General features: G+C 32.5%; 1 protein-coding gene across 9 annotated transcripts in view; it reads left to right on the top strand.

The window, feature by feature from the left end:
- The window catches only part of MYO6 (myosin VI), a 136,653-nt gene that overhangs the window by 70,694 nt on the left and 45,934 nt on the right, over positions 1-20,025 (top strand). For all 9 annotated transcript variants that reach the window (XM_019729593.3, XM_019729592.3, XM_019729591.3 and 6 more), the window contains exons 7-13: positions 96-151; positions 3,739-3,836; positions 4,158-4,322; positions 8,251-8,331; positions 11,024-11,204; positions 15,413-15,557; positions 18,152-18,309. In XM_019729593.3, the coding sequence (XP_019585152.1) occupies positions 96-151; positions 3,739-3,836; positions 4,158-4,322; positions 8,251-8,331; positions 11,024-11,204; positions 15,413-15,557; positions 18,152-18,309 (884 nt within the window). The remainder of the gene's footprint in view (positions 1-95; positions 152-3,738; positions 3,837-4,157; positions 4,323-8,250; positions 8,332-11,023; positions 11,205-15,412; positions 15,558-18,151; positions 18,310-20,025) is intronic.

Genomic DNA, 20,025 nt, shown 5'->3' with positions numbered 1-20,025 from the left:
AATTTTACATATATTTATTAAGTGAAATTAAATTTATAAATTTAATGTATGCAATATTATTGTCATCTAAATTTTTTATCCTATATTTTAAACAGATATCTGACCGAGTCCTATGGAACAGGTCAAGATATTGATGACAGAATTGTTGAAGGTATTGTTAATTTTAAAAATTTTGATTTTCTGTTGTCTGATATGTACTGACATTAACTTACAATAATCGTCTTAACTGGTCTGGAATGTTCTCCCAGAGATCAAAAGACTCTCCCTGTCCTTCAAGTCTTCACTCAGGTATCATATTCTCATTTACTGAATGTTGATTGTCCCCCCACCCACCGCACATGTAATTTCTAAGAGGGGGGAGTTTTATATATTCCAAACCCTTGCAGTAGTGCCTGATACATAGCATATGTTGCCTAAATATCTGTTAAGTGAATGAAAGAAACACAGAAAGCTCTTTGGCCTTCTGTTTGTTTTGTTGACTGTGTTTTGTGTAAAGAAGGAGAGAGCGAGATGGTTATTTGAAATTGGGTGCTTTTTTGGGAAATAATTTTAACAGAAGAATACAATTGGAAGGCAAGGGTCTGTAAATTGATTTCCTTAAGCTACCAATGCTTGCATACCCTTAGAAAGTCTTCTTGTACCCCATTTTGGAGACTACTGGGTAAGTTTACCATCATGTTGCATCTGTACCATCCTTTTGCATGAAAGATTCCTCTCACTTATTCTTGTTTCCTTTTGACCTATTCTCTGTATGGGAGTTGGAATGAACGTGTTATATTTAAACCCTTTAATGGCTTCATATTTTTCTCAAGATAAAGCCCCAAATCCATAACGTCTCCTCCTGTGCTCTTTATGGTCTGGCCGCTGCCTCCTTTGGTGTAAATGGAGTCATGTTTCCTTTGAATCCTTATGCTTTACTCATATTGGTCTCTCTGTAGTTCTCTGACGTGTGTTAGGCCTCTCTGGACACTCTCCTTCCCTTTTCCTCACTCTCCCCTATTAGGCACTCAGTAAGTATTTTAATAATGATGATGATATTAACAGATGTAGAATATATTAGGCATTGTCTGATTTGCTTTAAATCTGTTATCTAATATAAATCTTCACAGAATGAAGTAGGTACTATTATCCCTACTTTACAAATGAGAAATTGAGGTAAAGAGAGTTTCAGTAACTTGCTGAAGAAGCATAGCACTTTTCAATTGTGGAAGTGTGATACAAACCCAGATATCTTAACTATCTGCTATAGTAAATGTGTATTTTAGCATTCTTGACATTTTAAAGAAAAATTTAAGTTGAACAGAAATGTATTAGTGGCCTTCAATGTCCGTGCATTTTGCTAGATCATAGCTAGCAAATGTTATGCACATTTTCCATAATTATGTAAAACATGTATGTAGATGCATATACGAGTAAATCCAACTAATAAATATTTTCAAAGTTTGCATCAATAAAGTTTTTCATGTTTCTTTTTTTATTTTGGACTGATAAGGAATGTTTTTATTTTTATTTAACTCAGACATGACCTGGGAATTTAATAAACTTTGCATTGGAGTTTAACAGCATGGTCTAATAACATGATCATATTTTTTGGTATAAATAGTCTTCTAGTTTTACTTACAGTTCTCACTGTGTGTTATTATAACACACTGAAGTATGAAGGAAGATCTATTAAGTAATGCTTTATTCATAGTAAAGTACCTTACCTTACTGAAGAAATCACCCTTTAAAATTGAGTAAGTAAACAAGAACAAATTATGGGTTAGTTCAGTAAAATACTAATTAGTATTTTGATTTGTTTACTTCCAACTCGCTTGAGAACTGGATATAAGCCTGGTTTCTTCCATAGGACTATATTGTACAATATGTACTGTGCTATAGTTAAGAAAAGTTGGAAAGTATAATTCTAAATGTTTCTGCAACTCCTTACTGGCAAGACAGAGAAATCTTTTGGTGCCATCCTTAACTGATGACAGGTTGTTGATTTTGGAATGAGTATACCATTAATAGCATTAATATAATTTTCCTATAGAGAGGCTCTTACCCTACTTTTGGATATTTTACTTAATATATTAAAATCTTCAGCAAAAACCGGTAGGTCATCAGTATTCAGGGAGACTTATAATTGATTCTCCTCATTGCCAGTAGCCTGTCATAAGGCCTTCCACAAGTCAGTTGACTTTTTGAGCTTCAGTTTTCTTACCTATCTGAAAGGTGAGGTATATATGATAACATTTCTTTTACTTTTAATACTTTCTGACTTATTTGGCAAATGAAACAACTGGGGAATGATCTTTAACTAGTTAAGCTTTCTGTCATTGATAGAATAAAAGGAATAGATTTTAAAAGATTTCATAGGCAAGATTCTAGCAATAAACATTGTGAAGCAATTTATAAAGTGGTTGATAGAGACTATGTAAGATAGACATTAATCTGGTATGTTTATAGCTGAGACTCTCGTGAATACAAGAATATACTCTAGTGACCCTTTTCTAGTCATGTGGTGTGCGTGAGAGAGAGAGAGCGAGAGAGCAAGAGAGAGAGAGAGAGAGAGAGAGAGAGATTAAGACTAGAAAATAAAAACAATTAAAAATTTACATTTGTTCATTGGGATTTTACAAACTTTTACTGAGAATCTTTTGTAGCCAATTCTGTAAACTAACATGTTTTGTTGGATGAATTTTGTCACAAGAGGTTTGCTGTTTTCTACATTATAATCATTACTCTTTTTTTTATTAGTTTCCAGTGTACAAAACAATGTAATAGTTAGACATTTATCATTTATATCCCTCCCAAAGTGATAACACCCCTCCCCCAATCTACTACCCCTCTGACATCGTGTACAGCCGTTACATTTCCACAATCTCTATTCCTAATGCTGTACACCACTTCTTGTGACTGTATACATGTAAAATAATATATATATAATTATAATTTTATATATATATTTTATATACATAAAATTATATACATAATATTTTTATGTATATAAAATTATATACATAATTTATATACATTATATATATTTTATATAAATTTATATACATAATTTATATACATTATATATATTTTATATAAATTTATATACATTATATACATTATATAAATTTATATAAATTATGTATACAATTTTATATACATAAAATTATATATATATAAAATTATAATTTTATATATATTATACATATAAGGCTATATATAAAATTTTATATACATATAAAATTATAGTTGACATTCATTATAATTCAGCTTCACCTTCAGGTGTACAGTGTAGTGATCAGGCATCTGCACCATCCCTGAGGTGCTCTCCCTAATGAGAGAAGTGTCCATTGGGTACCCTACAAAATCTTTGCAATATTATTGTATAATCATTACTCGTAGGCTGATGTACCTGTGAAAACCTTCAAATTTTTAGGGGGTGATTTTTAAATTTGAGTTATAAATTTTGTAAACTAGTGACTTTTAAAAATTTAGTCTTTCCCATTACATTTACATTTAACAAATGTATTTTGAGTAATTTTCCCATTTCTTATACTTTAGTAGGTCCTGAACATAGTGGTAGTCAATAAGTATTTGTGGGATTTGACATTACATGTGAATTTTCATGTTAGTATTTTTGAGAACATTTTTTTCTAGCTGTATATATTTATTAGTAAATGGAAACATACTATGCATATTGTTTTTAATTTTCCTTCATGCTAATTTTTTGATGGAGTGTTTTTATTTCTTTTTCAATAGCTAACCCACTCTTAGAAGCCTTTGGAAATGCAAAGACTGTTCGCAACAATAATAGCAGTCGATTTGGAAAATTTGTAGAAATACATTTCAATGAAAAGGTAAGTGAGAGTCAGTTTTGCGATGGTATATTTGAAAAATACAAGGATCTTGATAGAATTAGTTCTGTACTTGAACTCACAGTAAATTTATTTAAGTTTCTCTCTGTCACTTAAGAGACCTGGGAGAATATATGTGCATTAGGACCTCTATAAATACTCTAACTTTCATTTAGTTATCTAATGTTTTTCTCCCCTTTATTTGATAAATACTACAGTCTTTTTGATAGACCAAATGTTTATTAGAAAAGATAGTACTTTAATGTTGTTATACTTTAAGACTTTCAATGCAAAAATGTATTTTCTCTCTGTTTTGTTTTTCAGAGTTCAGTTGTTGGAGGATTTGTTTCACATTATCTTCTAGAGAAATCTAGGATCTGTGTTCAAGGCAAAGAGGAAAGGAATTATCATATCTTTTATAGGTTGTGTGCTGGTGCTTCTCAAGATATTCAGGAAAAACTTCATTTGAGCTCCCCAGATAATTTTCGGGTAGGTTGGATGAAAAAATTTCATACAATTTTTGCGTATTGAATTGCTTTCAATTATAAAACTTGTATCAGTGGATTTTGATACCTAGTTTTATGTAACTTGCATGAAATCTAGTTTAATGTGATAGAATGACTTCTGTACTAAGTAGATCTCTATTGAGGTTTACTGCTGAGTTTGTAATACAACATTATAAGAAGAGGTAAGTAATAGGATAGGTAAAAGGATAGATGTTAAATCCCCCTTATCAATTTAAATTCAATAAGAAATTGAGTAGTGCTGACTTTAAAGTTTCCTTTGACTTTTTGTTAAAAAAACAGTTTGACCACTGAATTAATATTAATAAAGGACCTGTGATTATCTTTCTTAATTCAATTCGACAACAAATACTTATTGCTTGCCAGCTGGGTACCAGGCATAATACCAGGGTTAAAAAAATAAGTGAGACACAGTTCTTGCTCTTGAGCAACTTAGAATCTGGTGGAACTGCGTGTACACACACATACACACACACACACACACACACACACACACACAGTCTGATATGTTTAATGATAAGAAAGAGATATGCATAGGATGCTATGGCATAGGATGCTGGGTATTTTGGAAAAGCTTCTGAAGCAGTGATGCTTGATCATAACCCTGAATGATTTTCAAGTGTTAAATAGAGGAGAGATGCAAAGGGTATTCCTGGTAGATGCAAAAAGATGAACAAAGAAAGGCAAGAAACAGTGTAAAAGGTAGGCAGGAACTGGTAGGAGGTGAGGCTAGAGAGTTGAGACAACTTTTATAGTTGATAAGGAGCTATTGAAAGGCTTTAAGGAGAAAATTGGATGTCAGATCTATACTCACCTCTGGCTTTAATATGGAGATGCCTATAAGGGGGAAGAGGATGGGATAGATAGAAATTGAAACCGTGGGTAAATTGGTTGGGAACCTATGGCTATGCATGAAGTAGCAGTTACTCAGTGCCTGAATTTGGTTTATTTATGGCAGGGTTGTAGAGGAGGTGATGTGTAAAATATTAGGAGGTAAAATTGATAGAGTTGGATACTGGATATGGTTGGGATAAGGAGGAATCTAGAAAAGTTTTCCAAAATTTTACTAGGGGACCTGGGTGGATGTAAATACCATATTGGGACCAGGTGGAAGATTTAGCATATAGGGTGAGTTCAGTTTTGGAGCCTGTGGATCATCTGAGCAGAGATGTTCAGAGGACAGTTATGTATAGTAATCTGTGTCAGTGTTGCAGTAACAGGTTTGGGAGATGCCAGGACTCTGGTGGTAGTTGAAATGATGACAGTGGTAGATGAGATTGTCTAGCGAGATTGCGTAATGTAAAAAAGCCTGTGTCAGCATCCAAACTCTGGTGTTGAAGAGGATGAGCAGATGAAGAGTTGCCCAAGAAAGAAAGCACACGTGAAGTTGTGAGATAAGTACAAGGAAAATTAGGCATGCCACGAATCATAAGCCAATAGAGTTTCAAGGAGCGGTGACTGGGGATGGTTAGCATAATTTACAAGTTCTCAGCTAGGAAATAGTGAAGGATATAGGGGAGATATGGGATGGGGGGTTAGGCATGTAGTTTGTATAAATTTCTCCAGGTGATTTTCATAGTCCTGTTTGGACAGGAGTCCTCCATTTGGGAATCATGACACATATTTAATTGGGTGTGTGTGTGTGTGTGTGTTTGCAACCCAGCTTCTCTCTATTACTTCAATCAGTTTCTTTTAATGTGTGTTTGGAAATTTTAAAACTTTATTATTTTAAAATGCTTTATAACTGCATCTATTTATATACTTCTAAAATGTCTAACCTCTAGAACTCACCAAATTCACGGATTTGAAGTTACTTGCCCATGTTATTTTCATGAAAGTAGAAGAGGCATATCTCTCTCTACAGTGATTTTTGAAAAGAAATTACTGTGAATCATATAAACTGTAATAATGATGATGTGGCTTTGTTCACAGTCAAGTAACAATAAAGCGATATGACTATTCTTGTCTTAATGTAGCATTTTTTTCTGCTTGGAGGCTTCTGAGTATAGTTTTTGTGTATCTCAGAATAGATGGCCTTTCCTGGCACAGTGGCAGGCATCTGAAGAGGGAAGCTGCTGAAATCCTTGATCAGATCAGAGTTTCCTGCCTCTGTAGTGTGCACTGGGAGGCATGATTTCCTCTCTTACAAGAGGAGACTAGAGGAACAGCATTACCTTTCACCCAGACATTCCTCTCATGCATTCACACACACACCTCTGTATCCCTCCCCACAAAGATTAGACTTTCAAGTGATTTGAAAGTGTGTTGGTAATTGCATCAGGTTTTTCTGTAGTTTAGTTTAGGCCTCCGATTATAACTCATAAAGTTGTAAAGCAAAGGAAAACCCTATAGTAGGGTGAACACTTCCATTTTTTTTTTGTCACTACTCTGTCCAAATTAGTATATACAGAATTGTAGACATACCTGTTAGAAAACATTTGTATTAAAATTTTGTGTTTGTATTTTGCAAAATAAAAGGTGTAAAATTCTTGCATTATTTAAAATTTTCAAATATTTTGGCATATGTTTTATGGAAGCATTTGTTATAGTCATGCAAAGGTCCATGAATATAAATCAAGCTTGCATAGAATGAGAATGGGTGGCAAGAACAGTTTTCAGCTTTCTAGTTACAGAAAAGTTAGAAGAAATAAATATTTTTCCTAGGTTTTAATATTAAGTCAATTTGTCCAAAAGTCAGGTATTTGATAAAACAATTGGGGTGGGGGGATAAAACTCTAGCTAGCAAAGAAAGCATTTGTTTGGGCTCTTTATATTTAAGTAGTATTGTATTACTAAATAATAGAGCTCCTTTTTGAAATAGTTAATTGAAAATGCTGACCAGGATTATTCTCTTCCCTTCTCTTATTTTTCCCCCCAAGATTTTAGGGTAGAAGGAAAAACTCATTACATATCATTTTCTGGTTTTACCTAATTTTAATATTTCATTATAATAGAGGGTGAAAGATAAATGCATTGATCATCTAAAATATTAATTTATCCCCAAATTATTCAATATTTACTGTAATTTTTTCTTTGGTGGCTGTATGATGTGGTATATTTAATCTTGCAATTCATGCCATGATGTAGTATAATCATAGTAACCTGATTTAAGAGAAGCTGAGATGTTTTTAAAAATTTGCCATTTTGTCCTCATGTGTACTTCCTTCCTGCCTCCCCTCCCCTAAATGTGGCTAATAGAGTCTCTTTGAGACCAATGTAGTGTTATTTTCTTCTCAACTGCTTCCCTTGTTCTGTTTTGAAAGCACTTAGCAACAAAGTAAATCCTTGAGATAAAAGCTGAAATTATTTGAATAACGATGAAGGTTCATAAAGCAAGTATTGTAATTTATGTATAGTCAGTGTTCACTATCAGTGAATATGAAAGGCATGTTTTAAAGAACTGTTTCTAAAATAAAAAATTAAGAAACTCAGGGATAATATTTGTTCATTATTTAGAATTTAAAACATTACTTGAAATATTAAACCACACCGTGTTCTTATTTGAGACTCTACATATTTAGTAGGAAGGTGCTTTTCATTATTGCCTGTAGTACTTATGAGCTATATATAGCTTTAATAAGATCTTTGACACTGAGAATATTTAAAATTGCTACCTTTTAAATATAGGAAAACTTTATGGTATTGATTTTTATGTTAATCATTTAATTTAATCTACTTTCAGGAACTGGGATTTTCAACATCCCTGGTTTGATTAGTGGGAGTAAAATATTTAAAATAGATAGAAGGATGGATTTTAATTGAGAGAGTAAATGATACTCAGGTGATATTTAGAAATTCTTTATGGTTAGCACTATTTGATAAGTGGTATTTTCTTCTGTATTGTTTCCCGAGGATCATATTTGTTAATTATATTTTACCTTTCTTTCTCATAGTATTTAAACCGAGGCTGCACTAGATACTTTGCTAACAAAGAAACTGACAAACAAATTTTGCAGAATCGAAAAAGTCCTGAGGTATAGTAAACTGTTTTTTAAATTAAAATCTTTAGTACAAAAATAAATCATGCTGAAAGATATAATTTTTATTTTGGAGTCCAAATAAGTTTTCTTACTTTTAGGCTTGTACTTTAAAAAACTGAAGACTCATCCAAATCTCTTAGAGTGTATGTAATACTTTATGCCTATGTTGGTATCCACAAAAGCTATAGGTGCTTTTTCTTCTTGGTTAGGTCTCAACGCACTGCCTTCCTCTTGTTCTGTTTTCCCAGCATGATGGTGTTAAATTGGAGAGAATTATCCTTCACTAACATTTTTGATACTTAGTCTAATATTATTGATTTGAGATTAAGTATAAAATATATCCTTTATAACTTATTGCTTACTTCCAGGCTGAAAGTAAGCTTTGTAGTTTACTTTGAAGAAAGTAAACATTCTTGTGAATTACTGCTTATATATTACTGTATTTCTCTTTAAAACATCATAGTTCTGTGATATATTATGAAAAGTTTTATACATAGGTCTCACTAAATTACTACATTTTTAAGAGTAATTGCTTATAGTTATACCATTATTTTAAAAACATTAAATCCTTGATCTAAAAATCTACAATTCTTATAAATTTTAATATGCATTGTTTAAATAATAAGTGGTATTAAGTTATATCTACTCAAGGAGCTTATATGATGAAATACTAAGTCAGGATTAATTATAGGGACTAGTTCATACTGTCTTTATTAATTTTATTAAAAGATTTATATTGAATATTTAATTGAACAAGTTTTTATTATACTTAGTTTTTAATGCTTCTGCATTTGTGAGTCAGATCTTTTGTACTCCTTTCAAAAATGAATGAGATGAATTACGTCTTTATTACATTCATGGAACAGAAAGCAAATGAAAATTCCCATTATTTTGAATTCTGAGCAGATGACCCTACAGTTAATTTTTTTGAAGTTGACATTTTGTTTATTATTTTAGACACATTTGTCTGAATTATAAGTCATAAACTGTTACAACAATGGTTGGAACTTTAAGAAATAACATGAATATTTATTATGGTATCTTTCTTTGTCATGATAACCTATATTTGTATAAAACGTCATCAAAGTATAGAAATTGTATTGTTTCCACTAAGATAATGGAGGCATTTTCTAGTGGGTTATTGCAGCTGTCCTAAATGAAAAAATAATATATGTATATATGTGTAAATTTGATCTTTTGGCATGGAATAAACTGAGTAGAGAGGACAGAAAACTTGATTTTACTCTTTTAAAGAGTAACATGTACATTTTGTACTTTGCTAAGAAGAAAGTGTACTCTTTCTGATTCTGTCAGCATACTATGTTAGGAATCTCATTTATATTATTGAGTGTATATATAAAAATATATAAGTCAGCAATGGATTAATAATATGTTTAAATTACTTTTTATGTCTTCTTTATCAGGAGGATGAGGTGATCATTTTGACTAATTAGAATCCTTTGCCTGGTGCCATTTGAGTGTCTTTCAGCTGTGTGTCATTTTTAGGACAATGCAGTATTTTTAGTCTGCCATAACACCAATATATTCATTAATATTTGATTAGGAATAGTTTCCAAATGAAGTAACTATTCAATTGCAAGACTGAAAATTCTGCATGATGTGTGTATTCTGTTAACTTTGGCTGCATGTGATTTCCTTTGCTTTTAAGAGTAAAATTAAATTTCTTTATCTAGACATTTTCCAGAAATTTCACACAAATATACTTGAACATTTTAAAGAATTTTGTGGGAAGAGAATTTCAACTTAGCTTGGAAGCAACTGGCATTTGGGAGGAAAAAAACATCTCCTAGTGGTGTCTTTAATGGCGAGTTAATTTTCATGCTGTGTTACCTAATGTTTAATTTTATTTATTTATTGCCAAGTTCTGGAAAATTCCTAGTTCAGCCTTTCTGTATGCAGTAACTTGTTTTTCTCTTTCTAGTTTTTGCAGGCCTGGCTTTTCCTTTCTCTGAGTTTGTTATGCATCTAACAATTGAATACTTTAGATGCAAGTTCTTTTAAGAGAGAAAGCAAATTTGCTCCTCATTTTTTCTGAAATGTTTTCACTCACTGCATAAATTCTTAGAGTAAGCATAATGCTTGCTAATACACTTCACCTCACATTTACCTATACAAAAAGATTTAAAAAATAATTCTCAGGCCAAAAATTGTTATTAGCCTGTCCACTATTTACTACTGTTGAATATTGGTGTCGTTGATGGCAGTTAACCTAAAGGGGCATAATGCTGTCAGATTTAAATTTTTATTACAATTTTTTATCTCAGTTCTTTTTGACCTATGGTTCATGTTAACTGATTTTAACCGCTGGCATTCCCTTCTTTTGTACTCAATTTTTATTTTTATCTAGCATTATAATTATAATATCGTAGCATTATAATGCTATAGAGTTAAAATTGTAGTTCAGTTGGAAAACATCTCATTCCATTTTGACTGAAATTTTTATTGAGATAATTGTAGATTCACATGTATCTGAAAGAAATTGTACAGAGAGCCTGTGTACACTTTTTCCAGTCATTCGGTGTTTGAATGTGTTAGAATACTGAAGTTTTTCCACTGACACATTTTATTTTTGCATGTTACATAGTGCATCAATAGACTTCATGAGTTTTTAAAGTATACTTAAGTAAGGTAAAGTGCAGTTAATCGATGTATTTTTATTTTGTAGTATCTTAAGGCAGGTTCCTTGAAAGATCCTCTCTTAGATGACCACGGAGATTTCATTAGAATGTGCACAGCCATGAAGAAGATTGGTCTGGGTGATGAAGAAAAGCTTGATCTGTTCCGGGTAGTAGCTGGTGTCCTGCACCTTGGAAATATTGATTTTGAGGAAGCCGGCAGCACTTCAGGTTTTTTTAATTTTATTTTGTTCTTGAAGAGGAGTAAAATTAGTTCTGTCATTTTTTTGTCATATGTAAATTGATCTATTTGTGTGCAAGTTTGTTAATATCCTGAAATTTCTAGAATATATTGTGTTACATGGCGAATCATGCAAATGAAGGATGCTTCATTATTAGTCGTTATGAGCTCTGTTTTGAAGAATTTAGTGATGCTGATGAGGAATAAACTCATTTTCTGAAGGATATGTAACTGACTACCAGGATCATGTTTAGTTAAATTTTTCAAATGATATTGTACTTTCCAAATAAGTGAACATAAAAATTCTGTACCATCTGTTAAGGTATTTTGACAACTTCTCTGGTTAATTGATTAAAACTTGCATCAATTAATTAGGGCAGCTGAATACATAAAAGTCGATATCCTTTATTACTGGAAAATGAAACTAGGCTAAACTTTATGCAAATTAAAAAGAGGATTTAAATGCCTGCATGATAGTAACTTTTTAACTCAAGTGTTTCAGTCCCTACATAAGAGTAAGAATTTTTGTATAATCTGAAGTTTGATGAATGAATACAGGGGTTGGCCAACTATGGCCTATGGCTAAATTTGACCAGCTGCCTGTTTTTGTAAAAATAACATTAGAACACAGCCATACCCCCCATTTATTTATGTCTTGTCTATTCCAGCTTTTGTGCTGTAGTGGCACAGTTGAGGAGTTGTGACAGAAACTGTACGGCTAGCAAAGCCTAAAATCTGATGCTTTAGAGAAAAAGATTTTTGACTCCTGCATAAATACATTATTTAAAAATCTTTTACTGAGTTAAAAAAAATTGAATGCCCCATTTAATGTAGTAGTCAGTAACATGAGCCTTAGTGTCAGATTCCAGAAGCTCTCTGAGCCTTGGTTTTTTCATTTGTAAAATAATGAATAGACAATCCATGAGAGGTGCTTTTAAAGTATAGTTATCTAGCAGTAGTGTGCATATAGGGAAGGGGCATGAGAGTAAGGGAAAAGCATTTAAAAACTGGTTCTGCAACGTGCAAGACCCTTTTTATATATGGTATTTCATCATAATCTAAACTTCATAAACATAATGAAATAGGGGATACTATCTCCATTTTACAGAAGTGAAACCTGTGCATAAGTTAAGTAAAATGGTTATTAATGAAGTTGTACATGTGAGAGCCAGGCTTTACCCATGTCTAACTGACTCGAGTACTTGTGGTAATTGTCCCTCACTGTCCCCAGCTACTGAAGCTTCCAGAGTGTCCTGATCTGTGAATGAACAGATTGACATACACAGTCCTAATGACTTTCAGATTTAATGTCCTATGATGCTGTGAAGTCAGTAACGTCAGAGGCAACGTAGTATTTAAGAGCACATGCTCTTGAGTCAGACTGTTGACCATGTGTGAACTGCCTGTGTGACTTTGCGCCAGGAACTTAACCTCTCCATGTCTCAGTTTTCTTACCTGAGGATAACTGGGGATAACAACATTCCCTAACTCATGTTATAAAGGGGACTAAATGGCTTAAATATTTGTAAAATGATGTGGGTACTTACGTGTGGCACATAGTTATCCCTGTAAGTATTGTTAATGAAAAAGTAAAATAAAAATAGAGATTGTTACCAGTTTAAAATGAAAAACGAAAGCAAAATCAGATATGTTCTTAGTGTGCATTCAAATTTTGTCATTAGTTTTGTTTTGAGGGATTTTAAAATTTATTTTGCAAATGTAATGAATGTTAAAATTAATTTCATTTGCTCTATAGCATGGTTATACGAAAGGAGCATGTGGGAGTTCTAAGTAACACAGAATAGGTTTAGAATATTTAATGCACTCTTTGGAAGGGTTGTTAGAAGTGCTAAGTGCCATTGTCACCCCTCATGTTATTACCTGTGGTAGAAAATACAGGTGTATACAGAGGTGTATACAGAGGATCGTAAATGTGACATGATCTAATTAGTTGAAAAGCACTTAATGATCAAAAGACACATAACACATATTTACATTATCTTTTATTTTTCTTCTCAAACTTTCTTCTGTTGAAGGGAAAATGAGCAGAAAGCAGAAAGTATTGGAATGAGGTAGTGAATCAAGGGAATTAATAAACTAGGTTATTTTTATTTTAATAGCTAAGGTTTTATTATATTACTCTCCATCCTTCCTATAACCCTTCCTATGATCCAAATGGTTGGATCCAAATGATCCAAATGGTTTCTTTCTAATAGAATTGATTTTTTTCCCTGCTAGAGAACTTGTTTTGGCATGTCCTTACAATCTGCAAAAGCTGTTAAATTTTTGTAATATTTTGTCAGAAAATTTATTCTGCAGTAGATGTTTAGAAGACTCTTACTGTTACTGAAAAGTTTTTGCTTGATTGAAATACAAAAAATACCTTTTGGGACTGCCAGTGTTTTTAAATGTCACGTAACAAAAGTATGTTATTACGTATAACAAACAGTTTTTAAAATATTTAAAGTTCTCTTTTGTAAGGAGAGTAACATGAAAATCTTACATTATTTTACAGTATTTTCCCTTTTTAAAACTTTAAATGTTTTCTTATGTTAGCCTTACATAATTCCTGGAAGTGTGTAAGATACTTTGCAAAACAGTAAAAGAGAAGTGTTAAGTGAATTAATATATTATTGGTCGTCAATTTTTCACAGTAGTAATAAGCTTATTTTCATAAGTCTTCTGAGTATTCTTCCCTTATTTTTTCGTAATAGCTTTATTGAAATATAATTCATACCATACAGTTCACCAATTTCTAATGTACAGTTCAGTGGTTTTTAGTATACTCAGTGTGCAACTGTAGCCATAATCAGTTTTAGAACATTTTCATAACCCTAAAAAGGAACTCCATACCCTTCAGCACCACCCCACCCATTCCCTCACAAATCCCTCAGCCTTAGGCAACCACTGTTCTACTTTCCATTTGTATAAATTTGCCTGTTATCACATTTCATATAGATGGAGTCATACAATATGTGGTCTTCTGTGACTTCATTTTTGTCTTTATTTCTTTTTATTGTTGAGTAATATTCCATTGTATGGATTTACTGCATTTTCTTCATCCTTTCATCCTTTAATGAACATTTGGGTTGTTTCCACCTTTGGCTACTATGAATATTGTTGCTGTAAATATCTGTGTACAAGTTTCTGTGTGGACATATGTTTTTACTTCTCTTGGGTATATGCCTAAGAGTGGAATGGTAGCTATGATTAATCTTTTGAGGAACTATGAAACTGTTTTTCAAAGTAGCTGTACCATCTTACATTCTCATTAACAGTGTATGAAATTTCCTATTTCTCCACATCCTCACCAGCGCTGACTTTTGATCAGAGTATAGCCATCCTAGAGCATGTGAAGTGTTTACCTTATTGTGGCTTTTATTTACATTTTCCTGACAGGTCGTGATGTTGAACAACTTTTCATGTCTTTTTTGGCCATTTGTATATCTTTTCTGCAGAAACGTCTTCATGTCCTTTGCCAATTTATTAATTGGATTGTATTTTAAATATATTCTAGATACAAATCCTTATCAGATACATACTTTGCAAATATTTTCTCTCTGTGAGCTGTCTTTTCAATTCTTGGATACTGTTCTTTGAAACACAAAAGTTTTTCTTTTTGATGAACTTCAATTTATCTCTTTTTGTTGTTATTGCTTGTGCTTTTGGTGCCATATCTAAGAAACCATTACCTACTACAAGGTCACGAAGATTTATATATGTGTATTTTTCTCAGAGTTTGTTTTAGCTCTTACATTTAGGTCTTTGACTCATTTTGAGTTCATTTTTGTGTATGGTGTGAAGTAGGGGTCCAACTTCATTCTTTTGCATGTGGATATCCAGTTTATTGGAGTCGTATGAATTTTAATGGTAAAGCACTATATTTCTCCAGCGATTTAACATATTAACAAGGATTGTAATCCATCATTATTATTTTTCACTTGCAGGGTCATAAAAAATGAAACAGTGATAGGTTAATATTGATGGGCTGCAGGGATTATATCTTGGACTACACTGAGTGAGGGTCTCCTGTTGACCTTGTGGTATGAGTGTCTGACAAGGGTGGTGAAATTAAAAGTCATACATAAACCTTGTCTATTCCATAGTTTTATATAAGTGAATTATACTTCTAAGAACTAGATCTTGAAAATCTGATTTATATAATGTTTAGTTTCAAATTAATGTGTATTTTCATTAGGTGGTTGTAATCTGAAGAATAAATCTACTCAGTCTTTGGAATATTGTGCTGAATTACTGGGTTTGGATCAAGATGATCTTCGTGTAAGTTTAACTACAAGAGTCATGCTGACAACAGCAGGGGGCACCAAAGGAACAGTTATAAAGTAAGTTCCTTAACTCATTGCTCTAAAAATTCTGCCGTTTGGTTTGTCAAGGAAAGATCTTTTTTTGAGAACACTGACGTTTAAAGTTGATCTTTATATGTGATCCATTCTCTTCGTTATAATGTTTTAAAATATGTGCTTGATAGATCAAAAGTCTGTGCATCTCAACATGGTAATCCATCATAAAAATTAACACTGACTTCCACAGCTTTTAAAGTTGTTCCTTCCAGATATACTTCGTGGGAAAAATTTGGAAGTCATAGGCAAGAGAGGTTTACTTTTTTACAACTATGAAAATATGAGTTGATTATGTTAATATTTGACTGGTTTAAGCAACAGATAATTTTTTTTTCAGTTTTTCAGAACTGTGTATTTTGAGGTATAATGTACTTTTAAAAAGTTTGAAATTTAGTGGGTTTTAGTATATTTACAAGGTTATGCAATCATCACCATTATTTAGTTTCAGCAGGCAACAGATCATTTTACTTTAAAAGTGATTTTTCTTACATATGGCACATGCTAAAACTTCTATTAGCAAATAATGAAACTAGAAGTGAAATCTGAAGCCTTATTCAGATTAATCCCAGTTGCTTGAATTGCACATGTTCTTATAATTTATATTGAATTTTGATTGGTTTTCCTTAATACCTTCCTATTTAAACATTTTTTAATCTAAAAATTACGGTATAATTTGAATTTAGGCATTCTGTGTTTGTGTTTATAATTTTAAAGTCAGAAAACTTGTGGGAAGTTTATGCAACTAACCTGGAGGTGACTTGAATAAAGTTTTTAACTAATGAGCAGAGTCATCGTTAGTATTAATCTGCATATGCTCATCATTCTCCTGAAGGACATTCATTCAACTTTGAGTTTCCAAGCTAATTGGAAGTCATGTAGGTTGATAAATATTGGAAATAAGGCTAATATTATCATAGCATTTATTCCTATTTCATTAATTCTGTAAAGAAGAAATACCTGCTTTCTCTCTGTAAATAGTATATTTTTCATTACTATTCATGGCTGAACCACAATTTTATGAAAAAATGGCCACTATTTTAATAACATCCCTATTTCCTTATAATTAAATTTCTACTCATAATTATACTTGGAAGAACCATTATTCAGGAGTTATAATGTAAAGAAAGAGTTATTAGGAGTAAATAGAATAAAATATTAAAAAAATAAAACTTCTAAGTAGAATTCACTTTAGTAAAACACTCAGCAAAGGGATTTCCCTTTATTTTTAGGACTCTTCATTTAGAGGAAATTACAAATGACAAGAAAATAAGAGCCTAGCCAAGATTTTTAAAACCAGTAACCAACAACTCCTAGATTTTGTCTGGATCTGTGTGCACTTTTGGCTTAATATCCTATGTTTTAGGTATTTTTGTTTTCAGTACTGTAAAATAAAACTGACGTTGAGTCATTATTCTGAGGCACTCTAAGCTCTTCATTTGTGGGGGAAAGAGTAAGATCCCCTATACCTGGCTACATAAGGCAGGCAGTAAATTCTAGCAACATATTTCAGGAAAAGTTTCAACAAATTGTTAAAGCAGGGATTACAAAAGCCTTTTAGCTACAAAAAAAAAAAAATTAGCAGCTTTTGCACTTTGGGAAATATTAGCAAAGTGCGCTTAGTCTGATTCATTGCTTAGCTAATTCCAAATTAGTCTTATTATAAAGAAAACGTTGGCGAAGAGGATGTATTGTAGTGCCCTACAGTTGCTTGCTTCTTTAGAGATATTTCCGGGCCAAAGGGAAGGCTAGTAAAAACACAAGTAGATGTCCTGAGGTGTCATTTCCTCTATTTCCCTTCTGTTCCAGAACAGTTCTTTTATGTGTTTTATGTATGGATTGTTCATATAACATTCACTTCAGGAAAGAATTTCATTGTAGGAAATATAAATTGGAAAATTACTATTTCAAAGGAATCCAAGTATCTGTCTGGCCTGTATGACACTTGAGGTTACTTCTCTGTGACATTTTTTTCTGGTGCTCGCAGGGTGCACATGCTTACCTGTATGACACCATTTATTGTGGTGTTTGGGTTTCTCTTATGGCAATCCTTCTTCATCAGACTGTAATTTTCTTGAGGACAAGAGCTGTGTGTTTATATCTGCAATATTTAATACTGTTATATCATATAGTTACTTGTATTAAATCATAGAGTTGGACAGTTCAGATTTTAAGATGTAAACATTATTTTTCCTAAACAATGTTAAGTTACTGAGCTTTTAAGGTAATCCTGAATTAAACACAATTTCTTTTGCATTTAAGGGAAGTCAGAAGGAAGATTATTCCTCTGAATACTTTTTTTAGTATCCAGCATGTACAGTGAAGTGTAAATTAAAGTTAAAAAGAATTTTGAGCCTCAAGTTCTTTTACTCAATAATAGATTTTTAAAAATTTAATTGTAGGTAATCCTTTTTGTTCTCTTGTACCATTCTACTTAGCCCCATTTGTCTGTGCCTATTCAAAAATGACCTTTTGTAACTATTTTGTTCTTCACAATGAATATATTTAGACATCCTTTGATTTTGGGTATCTAGCACTATTTTTACAATTGTTACTATGAAGAATTTTCGTTTTTATAGGGTACCCCTGAAAGTGGAGCAAGCAAACAATGCTCGTGATGCTTTGGCAAAGACCGTCTATAGCCATCTTTTTGATCATGTGGTAAACAGAGTAAATCAATGCTTTCCTTTTGAAACATCAGCCTATTTTATTGGAGTCCTAGATATTGCAGGTTTTGGTAAGTATAATTTCATTTGTGAATTTGTAGTTAGTTTGACAGTTTTTCACACATGTTTAAAATAAAAAAAATCACGTTTTTCCCCTTACAGAACTTTTCACTTGATGTATTTTCAGTTATATGTCTTTACCTGCATTTCATTTCATAATATGATTTAAATAGGAAGCTGATGCTTTAAAAAAAAAAAAAGAAGAAAGACTCATGGGTTCTGGTCACACTAATGCTAAAATTAAAACATGTTGATTGAAACCATTGTACAGTTAAGTCCTCACTTAACGTCCTTAGGTTCTTGGAAATTGACTTTAAGCAAAAAGGTGTACAACGAAACCAGTTTTACCATAGACTAATAGATATAAACAAGAGTTATATCTTGTTTGGTCACAAAAACATCATCAGACTTCTAAATAAAGACCCCAAACACTTCTAATATTAAACATTGAAATGTGAGCTACTATACAGACATTTAAAAAAGATCTAACAAGTAAGAAAGAACAAAACAAGTAAGATAATTATTTTCCAAATTGCTCATTCAAGTTCAGGGTCATGGGTGGCAGGAGCCTATCCTGGCAGCTCAGGTCACAAGGTGGAAACCAACCCTGGAGAGCACACTGGTCCATCTCAAGGCACTCTGACACACATATTCACACTGTGAGACTGAGGCAAGTTAGACAAATCAATTAACCTAATGCACACAGCTTTGGGATGTGGGAGGAAACCTAAGTACCCAGAGAAAACCCATGCAAACATGAGGAAAATGTGCAAACTCCACACAGATAATGGCTGCAGCTGGGAATCGATTTTTTATTTTCTCATCAGTGTTAAAATAATGCTATTCGAGAATGTGCTATAGTTAGGAGATATCTCTGTACTCTTAAGTGAGTGCAGCTGCATAAAGATAAAGTCTTGAGCGCTACTAATAAAGAGAATTAAGTCATTAAAGCCATTCACTACAGTGTAGAACTAGGTACAGGTTGACCTAGCATATAGACTAAACTCATTCCTATGTGTAAAAATTCATCATTAGTGCTAATTGTTAACAGATAGCTATTTCCAGTTAGTTTCCACCAAATGAATAAGATATCAAGATAAATATTTGAGAACAACTGTGGGGCTGTGCAACCAGAAATGGAATGAGTCACCAACATCTGAATGCTGCTTTGTCCTGAATGACTGTGTTGTAAAAATCTCAAAGTACATCTGACTGTTTTTACATTGGGCTTTGTCAGTGGCATTCCTTCTGGCTGTGTATGAGTGGTATCTTCCTCTTTTGTAGTTTATTTGCCTTTGCCTAGGGAGGGTCTGAGTGTTTACATTTTGAGAGGGACACAGTTTTGTTTTAATGTCATATATATTTTAAAATGTATAATAAATCATCTTTTGTTCAAAAGTAGAGAAACACTTAGCACTTACTTAAGATATCAATATTCAGACAATTGTTTCCTGTCTACACCAGTTTTAGTATAACACACACATACACAGAATCATAACATTTTAGAGCCACAGGGATCTTAGCGATAATGTAATACAGTCCCTTAATTTAAAAAATGAGTTAATATCCATAACTTTAAAAAAAATTTTATTGGGGAGTATTGGGGAACAGTGTGTTTCTCCAGGGCCCATCAGCTCCAAGTCGTCGTCCTTCAGTCTAGTTGTAGAGGGCGCAGCCCAGCTTCAAGTCTAGTTGCTGATTTCAATCTTTAGTTGCAGGGGGAGCAG

Source organism: Rhinolophus sinicus, chromosome 2 (genome assembly GCF_057876585.1).
Source record: "Rhinolophus sinicus isolate RSI-liver-muscle chromosome 2, RSI-T2T, whole genome shotgun sequence".
Lineage (NCBI taxonomy): Eukaryota > Metazoa > Chordata > Mammalia > Chiroptera > Rhinolophidae > Rhinolophus > Rhinolophus sinicus.
This window is presented reverse-complemented; position numbering and strand designations above follow the sequence as displayed.